At 38.7% G+C, this 15,820-nt stretch overlaps 3 protein-coding genes across 3 annotated transcripts in view; all 3 read right to left on the bottom strand.

Annotated features, from left to right (window-relative positions):
- The window catches only part of LOC149264042 (cytochrome P450 704C1-like), a 49,928-nt gene extending 41,722 nt beyond the window's left edge, over positions 1 to 8,206 (bottom strand). Inside the window, exon 1 of the mRNA XM_089394223.1 lies at positions 8,060 to 8,206. Within this exon, the coding sequence (XP_089250349.1) occupies positions 8,060 to 8,206 (147 nt within the window). The remainder of the gene's footprint in view (positions 1 to 8,059) is intronic.
- A 5,179-nt stretch (positions 8,207 to 13,385) lies between these two features.
- On the bottom strand, positions 13,386 to 14,202 carry LOC149264041 (cytochrome P450 704C1-like). The gene is made up of 4 exons (XM_089394213.1): positions 14,143 to 14,202; positions 13,806 to 13,874; positions 13,655 to 13,687; positions 13,386 to 13,565 (listed from the first exon to the last, which is right to left on the bottom strand). The coding sequence occupies exons 1-4, from the start codon at positions 14,200 to 14,202 to the stop codon at positions 13,386 to 13,388; spliced, it is 342 nt and encodes a 113-aa protein (XP_089250339.1).
- On the bottom strand, positions 14,148 to 15,401 carry LOC149264040 (cytochrome P450 704C1-like). Its single transcript, XM_089388824.1, has 3 exons — positions 15,355 to 15,401; positions 14,614 to 15,250; positions 14,148 to 14,487 (listed from the first exon to the last, which is right to left on the bottom strand). Exons 2-3 carry the CDS (start codon positions 14,881 to 14,883, stop codon positions 14,350 to 14,352), a joined length of 408 nt encoding a protein of 135 aa, XP_089244950.1. The 5' UTR covers positions 14,884 to 15,250; positions 15,355 to 15,401; the 3' UTR covers positions 14,148 to 14,349.
- Positions 15,402 to 15,820: the final 419 nt, after the last annotated feature.

Genomic DNA, 15,820 nt, shown 5'->3' with positions numbered 1-15,820 from the left:
CAACTGCATCCAACCTACAAGGTACCTGTTATAAAGGGTTAATAATTATAATAATAATAATCTGCTATTTTCTTGAATTTTTTCCGCTTCTCAGTTGATGCTCCATTTTTTTTACCCTTTTGATACTCTTGATTTTCATACTTGATGTTGAAAAGATAAGTAGAGAGAGGCAGTCCCAGTTCATTAGTATCTGAAAAATATCTGGTACTCAATTTTTCCGTGATTTTGATACACGGATGGACTGTCGAAAGTTGATAGGGTTGTCAACCTTGAACAATGTCAAATCCATCTTGTGTGCATCTACTCTTGGATGTTCATAGGAAACGATATCCTCCATAAAATTTTCTAATATTGTAGGACAAAGAAACAAAAATATGTTCATCCACTTTAACATTATGGCTGCACGATTTCATATGTAGATGTTGGTGTAGAGGTAAAAGAAAGAAACACAATCATATCACAATCAAGGAAATGTGTAATTAACATCCAATGCAACGTAGTGATTCATATTGTTATTGTGAAATTATTTAACAGATTCTTAATGCAAAATAATAAATAAGTTGATATGATATGAGTTAAGGATTATAACATACTAGTACAGATACTTGTTGCAACGAGCGTTAGGATCTGTTGTAACCTGATAATGTGGATTTATTAATAGGTTCATAGTATACATTTCTATTGGACAACATATAAATCATTATTTCATCATTAAGAGGCATATGTACTAAAAAACAATTAAACTTACTAGCGTTACTACTTTTTGGTTCTTGAATGTTTCCTGGATGTCCTCGACATCACTACAATGTTTAAACCGAGTAGGTCTCAATTGCATTTGGGCAAGCATTAACTGGTCACCTAAGCTAATTCGTTTATTGTCGTATAATAGGGTTAACTCTATAATAGGATTGAAATCATACACATATGGGAAACCCCCTTCACTGTTGATGCAAGAGCATTAGAGCTTCCAAGTCATCAAGCTCTTTGAGGCAAAGAGGGTTTCAACATGGAAAAGGAATTTTATTTCCTCATTGTAAATACTTTTAATATTTAAAATAATTCTGGATTGAGATAAAAACAAAAAAACAAAAAATAGATAATATTTTAGGGAGAGAATCTACCTTTTGAGTCATGCGAGATTTAAGATATAAATTATGGTAGATTTAGAAAAATCACACAACTGTACACCATCAGGTGGCTTCACCAAGGATGGGATATTCATGTCAACCAATAGTGTCATCTTCCATATAACGTCAAGCCCTTCACAGATGAGGTATTATGTGACATTGCTCCTCTTGATGTTTGTGATGTATTATTAGGCCAACCATATTTGTGGAGGCGACATTTTGTGTATGATTCAATGCGTCGCATTATTTACCTTTGGAAATAAGTTGTACAGGATATCGGAGGTAGCACTACCTACTGTCATCTCTTTTGTTACTGCAAAATAATGCAGTAAGCTCATTTCCAAAACCAGGAAATTTTTTTCCTGATGATACGCCCTGAGGGAAAGAAGAAGTCGGTGGTTGCGACGTTTAGACAGGGCCCCTCCGCATGACAACAACAAATGGACAAGGTCATGGAGGAGTACAAGAACATCTTCACCTCCCTTGCAGGGGGTGCCTCTACATTGTCAGGTCAAACACTCCATCGATTTGACCCCGGGTGTGTCATTTCCCAATGGACCAATCTATCGGCGCTCTGTTCTGGAGAACGACAAAATCAAGAGGTAGATTCAGGATCTGTTGCAAAAATGTCATATTTGGCCAATTTAATTGCCCTGTGGGAGCCCAATTATGTTGGTACATAAGAAGGATGGGACTTGGAGACTCTATAATGATTATCGGGCGCTAAACAAGATCATTATCTAAAATAGGTACCCGATCCAACAAAATAATGATATTCTGGACCAACTCAAAGGGGTGAATATTTCAGTAAGATAAACTTGAAGTTTGGATATCACCAGGTACCAATAGAACCCTCTGATGTGTGGAAGACTTCCTTCAAAGCCAAGGAGGGCCTTTTCGAATGGTTGGTTATACCTTTCGGGTTGGCGAATGCTCCTGCAACCTTCAGGAGGCTGATGGATGACATATTGTGGCCATTCACCACTCATTTGTAGTGGTATACTTGGATGACATCCTTATCTTCAGCCAGAGTTGGGAAGAGCAACTCCACCACATTCAACAAGTTCTCCAAACACTACGGCAACACAAGTTGTGTGCCAATTTGGAGAAATGCACTTTTTGCATGACCCAAGTTTAGTATTTGGGATACATTATTGATGAACAGGGGGTTCATGTGGATCCAGCTAAGATCCAAGTCATTTGCAATTGGCCAGCCCCAACCACTGACAGAGCTCCACAGCTTTCTCGGTCTTGCCAATTTCTACTATAGGCTCGTGTTGGGGTTCTCTCATATCACTTAGCCCTTGAGTCAAGTCACCAAGGAAGGAGCGAAAAACAATTAAAAAAAAAAAAACTTTTGGTCTGAATCTCAACAAAAGGTGTTCATAGAGTTGAAATGTTGCCTCTTCTCTACACCAGTGCTCACATTACCATACTTGCAACAAATATTTGAGATCAAGACATATGCCTTAGACTATGCTATTGGGACAGTCCTTACTCAATAGGGTCATCGAGTGGCATATCACAGCAAGACACTTTCAAACATAGTCCGGAAGAATCCCACTTATGACAAAGAGATGTATTGCATTGTGCAGGCCTGCCGACAATGGAACCATTACATTTTGGGGAAGGAAATGGACATCCACACAAACCACCAACCCTTTCAATTCATACAAATGCAAGGGAAGTTGAAAAATGATTGCCATCATAAGTGGTCCACATAACTACAATAGTTCCATTTGAATATCAAGTAAAAAAAGGGTAGCACCGATAATATTGCAAACTGCCTCAGCCAACCACCGATCATGGCACTAACCATCATGCTTAACTCTTATGGGCGCAAGACTTCTAATTGGCCATTTCTCTACAAAAGCGACCCAAAATTTGGCCACACATAACAAATGCTCTTGGAGTGTCAGGAAATTCCATATTTTCACCTCCAAGATGCACTATTATGCCACCTAGGACACCCTTTTGTTCCTTCAAGCGAGCGTGCCAAGATGATTTGGGAAGTGCACTACAGTCGATTTGTTGGGCATTTCTGGGTTGAGAATACAGTGGCAATAATGCAGAATTATTTCTATTGGTCAAATCTTCGACAGGATGTTGGGAAGTACATCATATCCTACACTACCTGCGCCATTGCCAATCTGACCATTAATAAGCAAGGCCTTTATACTTCGCTGCCTACCCCTAGTCGACATTGGGAATTCATCTCCATGGATTACATGTCAGGGCTTCCTTCTACTAAGCAGGGAAACGACTGTGTTTTTTTGGTCGTCGACAGATTCTCAAAGATGGCAATTATGGCAGCCTACAAAAATAATATCACAACAAAAGCCACTGCTAAACTCTTCTTTGAACGAGTGTGGGTACACTTTGGGATACCATAGTCTATCATCTCAGATCCAGACAACAGGTTCCTCAGTAAATTTTGGTTCAGTCTCTAATCGATGTTGGACACCAGGCTCACTAAGTCCACAACTTTCCATCCCCAAACTAATGGTTGGACAAAGGTCGTCAACAGGATGATTGTACACATTCTGTGCATGTACAACTCAAAGCATCCATGCACATAGAAAGAGAGCCTCCCATATGTTCAACACAGCGATAACCAAAATTTCCACAGCTCGACTAGCCACAACCCTTTTCAGGTGGGCTTGGGTTTCTAGCCACTATGTCTCATTGATGTAGTCATACCATTTGTAGCTACTCAGGAAGATCCGACTCTTGTCCAATCCAAAGTCGACAAAGAAAACAACTTCATTGATCACATTTAGCACCAGTAAGTCAACGACATTCTGGAGAAATAAAATTCCAAGTACAAGTATCGACATGATCAACATCGGGTGCCACACAAGTTTCAGGTGGGCAACAAACTCTGGTTGCATTTGCAAAAGGAAGGCCTCACCAGAGCCTATCAGAAACTCGAAGCACTACGATATTGTCCTTACACCATTATCAAGGTTGTGGGAGATAATGCAATTGAGCTCAACAATCCCCCATTCCTTGGCCTGTGCCTAGTGTTCAATGTGGACTGCCTTTGACCATACTTCCCACCATTGTTAGACACATCGGACATTGTAGAACAGGTCACATGTACAGAGTTAAATCTATATTGTATCGAACAAGCCACAACTGATCGGATCATGGACACACGGATCAAGGATACCTGACAACAAAGGATCCAACTATATCGAGTTGTCAAAGTAGGCCAACTCCTTCACCAGGGCAAGTGGCTCACCAGGGACCAAGTTCAACAGAAGTTTCCTCATCTCATGGAGGAACTCAAAGCAATGGGGATCATTGCTTCCTAAGGGGGGAGGAATGATCCAGGTGGGTATTGGTGGCCACCCACCTATTCCACTTGGACCCCCAACATTATTTCTTTCAATTTTTCAGTTTCCTTAATTGTAGCAAAGTTTACTATTTTTTGCAGTTCTTCGGCCTTGAACTTCCGAAACCATTTTTGAGGCCCTAAATGACATTTTTTTGGGAAAACTGAGGCCAACCAATGTTGGCCACTCGAAATTTGTATTCCCTGGATAGATATTTATAATGAGTTATTGTGCATGTCAAACGAAGATCATATGCCAAAGTTATGTCCCTGAGAAGTTGATGTACCAATTCACCCAAACAGGGCCCATAGTTTTGGCGCTTCATCTCCTAGGGTTATGTTTTTGGATGTTTATGGTTTTTCATTGTTTCTCAATAATAAATAGACCTCCAAGCCTCATTGTAAGACATTTTGGAGGCATGTAACCACCATATCTCTTCTTAGAGATAAGCTACCATCGCTCGAGCTAGTTTATTTCCATTCTGTATGTAAGGATATTTCAGTTCTTTGGTGATAAGGAAATGAAGTTTTATTTCTGTTACATCTCTATGTTTCTGGTTATATCTGTAATTTGTTGTGTTCCTGTTTAAATTCGGATCAAGACCCCTTCAAGGATCGAATGGAGGATTTGATTGCAAAATGGGACATGTTTGATGCAATTCCAAAAATTGGAATACATGGAATAACCTTAGATCGAGGGACAATCACATAGTTTCTCATTTGGACAAGTATTTAATCCACATTAATTTTCTTCTAAAAGGGTTGGATTGCCTCTCCTCAATAAAAAACCCATGGTGAATCGGATCATCGCCCGATTATGTTGCAATTGGAGAAGTTTGAGAACTTTGGCCTAATTCCCTTTCGCTATAATCCTGCTTGGATCCAAGAGGATAGGGTTGTGGATCTAATTGTGCAAACTTGGAACTCTCTAGTGCATGGATCGTTGACATTTGTTTGGGAAACCAAAGTTCAAAACATCAAGAAAGCTCTTAGGAAATGGTTAAAGGAGTCATATCAACCTCCTTGTCGTAAGAGGAAAGACCTAGTAAAAACAACTAGACGATCATCACAGATTAACTAAGGAGATACCTAATGAAGACTAGCATTGAAGAAAGGAGAAGGAGTTGAAACGAAACATATTTTTAATAAGTAGATAAGAGGAAGAGCTATGGCATCTTAAATCGAGAAGTTGGTGGCTAAAAGCAGGGAATTTGAACACCACATTCTTCCACAAGCAGGCAAAGGCTAGAGAATCAAGAAATAGAGTCAAGGAAATAAATCTCGAAGGAAAGCACATAGTTACCTCCTTTGAGGAAATAAAACATGAGGCATTCATCCATTTTCAATCCTTGTACAGGGCTAATCAAATCTCTTTGGAACAAGCACGAGTTCCTTTGAGTTGTTTCCAATGTTTTCTTGCCCTCCTCTAATCTGGATCTCGTGTAAAGAATATTGATGAGGAAGAAGTTTTTGAGGCAATCTAAACCCTTGATCCAGATAAAGGCACCAGGCCCCGATGGGTTCACCATCAGCATCTTTCGATCCTTTTGGGTTATGATCAAAAGAGACATGCTTTAGATGTTGAATAACTCCTGAGTGAAAAAGAAATTGGGAGGAGGAAAAAAATCCTCCTTTCTTTCCCTCATTCCGAAGGAATCAAATCCAACCAATTTCTCTTTCTTCCGAACTATCTCTCTATGCAATGCGGCATATAAAATTCTAATAAAAATTATAGCCAATCAGTTGAAAAAATTGCTTCCAACATAGTTACCGATCAAATGAGAACTATTATCTCAAAATGGGTAATCTAGCCCAAAAACCCCAAAAAAAACATGAAAAAACAATCCAAAAATGAAAATTGTGTAACCTAGAACGATGTTTTTTTAAGGGTAAATTTACAATATTATTTTTAAATGGAAGTAAAAACCATTTTTTTTTGCAAAATGGATGAAAAAACACCTTTAAAAAAATAAGTGTTGATTCTATAATTACAAAAAAATATCAAATTACAATTTTGACATTTTTTAACAATCGAATTAAAGATAAATATTCAGACATTGAAAAAATTGTAAAATTCCAACAATTCTCGGACATGATGTTAAAGATAAAATATCATATCTCAAATCCTGATAATCCCAACAATTTCCATCCATGTTGTTAAAGATAAAATATCTTGACTCTAAAAAACCCTGAAATTATAGTTGTTTTCAACCAAAACATTAAAAATCAAATATACTGACTTAGAAAAACATTAAAATCTTGACAATTTTTCAACAATGCAATTAAAACCAAAGATTATGACTACAAAAAATCTCAAGTTTTCAAAATATTTCAAGCATGACATTATGGAAAACAATTATGACAAAAAACTTTAAAAATGAACGCACAAGAGTAATTTATTCTTTAAATGCTAAATATATAGCAATTTTAAAATCTTAGTGTACGGCAACTCGATACATTGGAACAAAAATTTAAAAATCCACCATCAAATTGACATGCGGTGTAGGTGAACTTGATCCGTTGTAATGAAAACTTAAAGACCAACCATGAAATTGATACATTGTGGGGGCAAACTTGATTCATTATAACGAAAATTTTAAAATCAACTATCAAATTGCCCATAATGGGATTGGATTGCTAGACGAGCATTGACACGAACCCTTTAAAATAATAATAATAATAATAATAAAACAAAATTTAAATATTGAAAATACAATAAAACAAGCACAAAAAGTTATGCAAAAAAACAAAAATTTAAATATTGAAAAATAATACAAAAAAAAAAAAAAATTCAAATATTATAAAAAATTAAAAGCAATAAAAAAGACACAAAAAATAATACAAGGGACACCAAAAATTCAAATATATTAAAAAAAAAAAAAAAAACAAAACAACATTTTTTAAATAATAACAATTAATAAAGCATAAAAAACAAAAAAGACAACTAAAAAAGACAAAAAAAAAATTATAAAAATGCAAAATATAAAATAAATTTAACTTGTAAATATAAAAAAAATAAAATAAAAAATAAAAAATATCATAAAATAATTAAAATAAACAAAACAAAAACAGACATGATTTAATGGGAGCCACACACTGTCTGCCCCCTTGATCAATTCTCTACATAATCTGGGACAGACTTGGAAGAAGGCAGAGGAACTAGGACTACAAGGGGATTCCGTCATTGAATGGGGATTCCCAATTATGTGCATCAGACATCTTTCTCTATGATTAACCCGGCGAAATGATTTGAGCAGGAAAACAAAAGAAGGGACAACTGATAGTAAAAGAGATTTATCACACCATTTCATGGACCATGAACGATTTTGATTACTCCGTGGTATCAGGAAACCTGGAAATGGACGATTCCCCTAAAACTCATATGCTTTGGATGGTTGTGATCCATGATTGCATGGAATAACGTTCTAAAAAGGGGCTTTAATTGTCCTGGAATCTGCATGAGATGGAATCTGCATGATATGCAATCGGGGATCACGTCTTACTAAATTGCCCATTCATTGCGGCAGTTTGGGACGGTGTTTTGGACAAATTGGGCATGATCCATTATCCGGCTTCTCACTCTCTCAAAACTTACCTCGCTTTCTGGATCAATTCTAGGATACAACATTGATCCGGTGTTTTGGACAAATTGGGCATGATCCATTATTCGGCTTCTCACTCTCTCAAAACTTACCTCGCTTTCTGGATCAATTCTGTTGGGTATACGAACAATGTCCCACATTTATTAGAAGTGGTAGAAGTGGGAAGGATCATGGGTATATAAGGATGAACAAATATCTCCATTTCTTCTTCCATAGCCTTTTTCCATTTCTCGCTATCTGTATCATCTATCGCTTCCTGATAACAAGACGGTTCCCCATCTTCAGTAACCAAAGCAAAAGATGAAGCAACAAAATCTTCATACCTTTTGGGAGTTTTCTTCGCCCTTGTAGACCTTCTCAGAGCGACTGGTTGTTGAACTGGTTCAGAAACTTGCTCTGGTTCAGAAGCTTCAACAGCTTCCTTTGTGTCTTCAACACCTTTGTCTCCAGAAGTCTCTCCTTCCTTTCGACTGTCACCGAAAGATCTAGCCTCCAACTGAACTCGTTGACTCGATGATACCTGTTCCTGTTCAATTCTTTCAACATTTGATTTTAACAAAGATGATTCATCAAATGTTACATCTCTACTAATAACTATCTTCCGCAATGTAGGATCCCACAACCTATATCCTTTCACTGCATAGTCATACCCAACAAAGACATAACATTTCGACTTTGGATCTAACTTTGAACGCTGATTTTTCGGAATCAGAGAATAAGCATCAAAACCAAATATCCTCAAATGAGAATAGTCACAAGACTGACCTGTCCAGACTTCTTCAGGAATTTTACAATCAATTGCTACTGAGGGTGATCTGTTAACTAAATAACAAGCAGTAGATACTGCTTCCGCCCACAACTCCTTTTGCAAGTTAGCATTGCTGATCATGCTTCTGGCTCTTTCCATAAGAGTCCGATTCATACGCTCAGCAACACCATTTTGCTGAGGAGTATAAACAGCAGTTTTGTGTCTAACAATGCCCTCATCCTTACAGTATTGTTCAAATTCAACAGAAGTGAACTCACCACCATTGTCAGTTCTTAGACATTTAATAGATTTGCCTGTTCTTTTCTCTACCATTACTTTAAATTGTTTAAACACATTGAATACATCAGCTTTCCTTTTTAGCAGATAGACCCAAACTTTACAAGAATAATCATCAATGAACGTTACAAAATACAAAGCACCTCCATATGACATAACAGGGGAAGGCCCCCACACATCAGAATGAATGTAGTCTAAAACATCTTTACTATTATGATTGCCAACTTTAAATCTCTGTTTACACTGTTTCCCATACACACAATGTTTACAGAAATCTAAATTCAAGGATTTCAGACAGGGAAGAGATTTACGTTTCATCAGTATATGAAGACCTTTCTCGCTCATATGACCCAAACGCTGATGCCACAGACGAGTACCTGCTTCTTCCTTTTCCGACGCAACCGCTGCTTCACCGACCTGAGTACTTCCTTTTAACCTGTAAAGATTCCTGACCTTCTCTGCCTTCATAACCACAAGGGCACCTTTGAAGACTTTCAAAACGCCATTCTGACCTGTGAACTTATAACCATCTGAATCCAACACTCCCAAAGAGATTAAATTTTTCTTCAAATCAGGCACATGTCTAACACTAGTTAATGTCCTAACTGTGTTATCATACATCTTAATCCTGATATCTCCCATCCCAACAGTCTGACATGACATATTGTTACCCATAAATACAGAACTACCGTTTACATTTTCATACGAAGTAAACCAGTTTCTATGTGGGCACATATGATGCGAAGCACCAGAGTCTAACAGCCAACTATCAAAACTATGAGAGACATTACATTCAGGTGAAGTTTCATCTATCGTACACAAATCTTCAGCAGATAAAACTTCGTCTACAATACCTGAATCAGCTTGATTCGCTTCGTTCTTCAGGTTTTCGGATTCCTTCCAACAGTCCTTCCTCAAGTGTCCAACTTTACCGCAGCTCCAACATTTTGCCTTACACTTTTTGCCCTTCGATTTCGACCTGGAAGACCCCCTTGGTTTGTCTCCTCTTTCCTTTGAGTGTCCTCTAGCGACCATGGCTTCTGATGCAGCTGTATCAGTGCTGGATTTCCTTCGTACCTCTTCAGACAGAAGAGCTCCCACGACTGATTCAAACTTCAAAGAATCAGCAGAGCTGAAACTGATTGAAGTTACGAAGTGATCCCATGATTCAGGCAGAGAACACAACAAGGTTATGGCCTTATCTTCTTCCTGTATTTTTACTTCCATATCTGTTAATTGACAAATTAGTGTATTAAAGACATTCAAATGTTCTGCAACGCTTGAACCTTCTTTCATTCGAAGACTGTATAATTGTCGTTTCAGATAAATTCTGTTAGTTAATGATTTTGTCATATAAAGGGTTTCAAGTTTTCCCCACAAACCTGACGCCGTGGTTTCTTCAACGATGTTGAAGAGAACTTCATCCGCTAGACATAGCCGGATGGTACTGAGAGCTCGGGCATCCAAGTCCTCCCATTCTGTAGTAGTCATGGTTGTGGGTTTCTTAGTAACCCCATCCAATGCCTTGTGCAACCCTTGTTGCACAAGCAGATCCTTGACCTTCAGTTTCCAAAGAGCAAAATTACTCTTTCCGGTGAATTTCTCCACCTCGAATCTTGCATTCGACATCTTGGCCATTTTTCCTCCTTCCTAGGGTTTCAGTCTTTAAAAAAAACAAATAACTTTCCCAATTCAAAAACAGAAAGTCAGGTTTCAACTTTGATTTCTTGCAAACCCTTTTGTTTTTCTAGTTTCACAACATTCGTGCAAACAACCTTTTCAATCTGCTGTTCTTCCAATAGTTAAAAAAAAACAACAATCCTTTGCAACCTCTGTTGTTTTTTAAAAAAAAATTCAAACCCTTCTGCTGTTCTACAATATGTGAAAAAAAAACAACCACCTTTTCTTTCTCTGCTGTCTAAAAAAAAATAAATTTCTGAACAAACTTTGCTGGCTGCTATCTATTTTTGTTTAATTTCTGCAGACCCTTCTCCTTTTTTTTTTTTTTTAAAAATTCTGCCAAAAAAAAATACCCGTCCACAGAAATTCTGCTAAAAAATTCTGCAAACCCAAAATTCTGCAAACCCCTTTTCTTTAAAAAAAAATTCTTCTTAAAAAAATACCCGGATTGCAAATGCCGTCCACACCGTTTCAAGCCTCAACGCCCGGGATTCTTGCCACCCACGCCGTCCACAGGCCGTCCTCAGGGATTCAGCTCACCCACGATTCTTCAAGCTCTCAACGCCGTCCTCAGGAGCACTTCCTTGCCGTCCTCAGGAGCAGGGATTCAACGCACAGCTCAGGAAAACGATCCGTCCACAAAACAATCCGTCCACAGGGAGTTTTGTTGCAGGAACGCACAGCTATTCTCGATCCGTCCACAAAACAATCCGTCCACAGGGAGTTTTGTTGCAGGAACGCACAGCTATTCTTGCCGTCAATCCGTCTCAGGAAACCTTCTTGCCGACCACCGTCCACGCCGTCTCAGGAAACCGGACACTCGAGCCACCGTTCACAGGACTCTCACGCTGTCCACAATTTTTGCTATGCTCACAGGTTCGTACTGCAGGGGTTTTTGTACAGGCTCTGATACCACTTATTGATTTAATGGTATATAAGGATGAACAAATATCTCCATTGGAATGAGGCCTTTTGGGGTAAAGCCCAAAAACAAACCCATAAGGGCTTAGGCCCAAATTGGACAATATCATACCATTGTGGAGATATGTGGTGTCCTGAGACCCAACAAGTGGTATCGGAGCCAAGTTCGAGGTTACCCAAGTGGATGAATCCTCGGAATGTCGAAACAAAGATGGTGAGCCCCCGTAACCCTGAGGATGAGCTCGGTTAAACAGGCGGTGTGCTCCGGATTCTTCATGGACGTGTCTTGCCTACCAACACGGTGAAGAGGAGTTGACCTGGGATGGAGCAAGCTCTCGAGACAGGTGGTGCTACCATGTAAGGCGTGTGCTTCCAACGCATTGGAGCGGAGAATCTTGGTTGGTAGAGAGGGGAGAATCCTGCGTATGGTTTGAGGGGAGGCTCGATGGTCCTTTGTTCGAGGGGAGGATTGTTGGGTATACGAACAATGTCCCACATTTATTAGAAGTGGTAGAAGTGGGAAGGATCATGGGTATATAAGGATGAACAAATATCTCCATTGGAATGAGGCCTTTTGGGGTAAAGCCCAAAAACAAACCCATAAGGGCTTAGGCCCAAATTGGACAATATCATACCATTGTGGAGATATGTGGTGTCCTGAGACCCAACAAATTCTAGGATACAACATTGATCCTTACCATTATATATCATTTGGTTCATTTGGCGATGTCGGAACGATCTCACCTTTGACCATAAAATTGCAGTGGTATGGGAGGTAGTCATCAATTCAGTGGCCCTCTTTTTGGAAACATGGTTGACCGTAAAAAAGAAGTCACTGTGAAAGATCACTCTCTAAGACACTGGATTGACCTATCCTGTGGGATATTTTGATGGAGCCTGTCAACACTGGAAATGTGGTTGTGGGGCTGTCATCATCCCAGAGCTAGGAAAATATTTCTATTTCTGGTGGGAGAGGGGACACGAGACCAACAACAGGGCTGAAATCATTGCTCTTTGGGGAGTTCTCACAGGCACAAAATGGTTAAGACTCAATTATATCATGATATATAGGGACACGAAGGGCATCATGGACTCGGTAAATGACTACACTTTTTTTATCCTCCTATCCTTGCTAACTGGGTGAGAAGAATTAGTCTCGTAAGCTTCTTCCAACACATTGCTTTTGGTCACATATACAATCAAATTACGGACCTCCTCTCAAAAAGGGGAATCGCAAAGAATCCCGGCAAGATACAATTTGCTGCGTATGAATAGGGTACTCAGATTGATATTGGATAAATCATCCACTCAGAAGGATTCACTGGAAGGAAGGGACCACATGATAATATGGACAAAATCAGTTTTTGTATACTTTTGCTATCAGTCTATGTTTTTTTTTTTTTTTTTTTTTGGTTATAAAGCACTTGCATCTAGATAGGGAGAAATTCTTTTGTAAGGTTATATTTCTACGTAAATTGACAAATCTGAACTTTGGGACATATAAGACATATATATATATATATATATCAGTCACCAGAGATTAGAGTACTCTCTTTATTTTAATTAATGAAAGGAAAGGGTTTTTTCTTGTGAAAATCACAAATGTGTACACTTGATGAAAGCCTTCAGTGTGCAGTGTGCCTTACTGTGATGAGAAACTCTTCTCGGCAATCTCATCTAGGCTTAACATGCAGATTTAAACCACTCTCAGCGATACGGAGTGTCGTTGAGAGATGATATCTCACTTCCATTCCTTCAACAGCTTCAAATTTGAAGAAACGTAAAAGCACAGCAGCAACAATCTTCATCTGCATATATGCAAAATCCTTCCCGAGACAAATACGAGGTCCAGCCTGCAAGCAAAGCATACAGGTTAACGATTTCAATGCATTGTGAGACGCCCTTTTCTGACATGTCAAGATAATTAATTAGATTTACTTACCTGAAATGCAGTAAATTTGAATGGTGATTGAGGCTGGAAAATCCCGTTGTGAAGCCATCTCTCAGGCCTAAACACCTCAGCATCACTACCCAAAGGTATGTCATCCTTCCCAAAGGTATGTCATCCTTCCCATAGAGTAAGGGACATAGACGATCCGATCACCTTTCTTGACTTTGAATCCATCGGGAAGGATATCGTCCGAAGCTGCTTCCTTTGCATCCTACATTAACACAAAATGGAAAACAGGTATACTGAATTCTGCAACCTCTAATCTCGGGATAATTATCCATATTCAAATCAAGCTTTTCCACAAGACAAGTCATAGAGAAATAGTGGTTAGCGAAGCTTACAAATGTGAAGAAATATGATATAGTATTTTACCATAATTCCACTACGTGCTAACTAGAGGAGAAACAAGGCTAACCAGATACATGGACGATATTCAGTCAAAAGATTGTTGCCTGAAGAAAGAAACAAAAGTGTCTTACCATGGGAAGAGGTGGATATAATCGTAAGGTCTCCGATAAAGCTGCATGAAGATAGTGCATCTTGTTCAATTCTGTGTGTGTCAGACTTTGAGAAAACATAGTAATAGATTCTTCAGTGGTGACGCATTCATTCTCCTTGACCACATCATGAATTTCTTGAAGCAGTTTTTTTTCAACGCCCGGATTCTTGCAAAGCAAATGAAAGAACTAACAAAGGGCAACTGAAGTCGAGTCCCGGCCAGCTACCATCAAACTCAGCAAAATATCTCGTAGATACATGTCAGAGTATTTTTCTGGTTGTTCCTCAGTTAAAGCGATAAAACGAGACAATAGATCTGGTTTCACCTGCAAATATATTTGAAGGGCAATTACAGAGAAACGAGGTTTTGAGTTATAATGTTAAAATTACAGTAAAAATGTTAAAAGACAAGTTCCAAATGAAGAACAAGGTTGTTGTGTATCTTCCCTTACATAGTTATTCTGTAGAGAAATTTCTTGTTTTCTTCGTTGAATGACCTTCAATATAAAGTCGTCCAGCGTTTTAATGCTAGTCTTCAGGGTGGCCTCTGACAGAATATTGAAGTATCTTTTTAGCTTCCAAGTAACACCAAAGAAACGAACCGGAAGAGCAGTAATTGTGTTATCAAAAGCAATTGCAAGAGATGGCTCTTCTCCGATGTAATTGGTATTTGATGAGCTGTTGATATCCACCCCAAAGCTCAGTTTGCAGATGCCATCCATTGTTGCTCTCAGAAAGAGACCCTATTCACATTTATAAATAACAAAGTATGGTTACTGTCAATTGCCGGTATTTACCTAAGAGAGAACAGCAAATGCACTTGGAATTATAAAACTTTTGCAGCGTATGAACTATGTGAAGGATGCAATATGCCTGCATCTCTACTGTTTGGTTTGTTCTACAAGCTTCCAGTAGAGTTCTGGAAAGTTTCATTGCAGTCGCCCGAAAAACAACACTGCTGAAATCTTTCAACACTTTGGTGGAGAATCCGTGACTAGCTAATTTCCTCTGTTGTCTCCACAGCTCCCCATCAACGTTGAAAATACCATCGCCGAGAAAGTCTTTGAAATGGTCATGCATCGCCTTTCCCTGTAAAAAATTTCAAAACAAAGATAAGATAAAGAATGTGAGAACAACAATACGTACACCGATAAAGAATGTGAGAACAACAATACGTAAAGCAGAAAGCCGACCTTGACGTAGTTTGCAAAATTAGAAGTGAGGATGTGCTCCACGTTGCTGAAGGTAGGGAAAGCTATTCTGTATGTTTTGTGGCGTCTGTGATGATGAAGAATAAAGTCAGGTAGGCGTTCAAAATTGATCATCATACCAACCATCGTTGCAGGTAGAGGTGGACATAATCCATCCCTGCGGTTCATTTTGAAAAACATAATTACTAAGAGAGCGAGTGTTAGAGTTGCTGCTACATACTCCATGCTCAATGCCATATCTCTATTGAACGATTGATATGTAATGAAATTGCTATAATGCCAATTATATATCAAAGGCATTGATACCCAAAGGCATGGAGCACTCGTTAATACCAAGCTGATGTGGGGAAACTCACATCATATGTGATATTAGGCAAATTGCCGAGTGACATCTAGGTGATGTTATACTAATTTGAGGTGAGTAACAAGTTGACTCACACATTATACT

The sequence above is a fragment of the Pinus tabuliformis genome, chromosome 6, assembly GCF_031772625.1.
Source record: "Pinus tabuliformis cultivar Carrire ecotype Pingquan chromosome 6, CPIR1, whole genome shotgun sequence".
Taxonomy (NCBI): Eukaryota; Viridiplantae; Streptophyta; class Pinopsida; order Pinales; family Pinaceae; genus Pinus; species Pinus tabuliformis.
The sequence above is the reverse complement of the archived record's forward strand: the minus strand, read 5'-3'. Positions and strand labels throughout refer to the sequence as shown.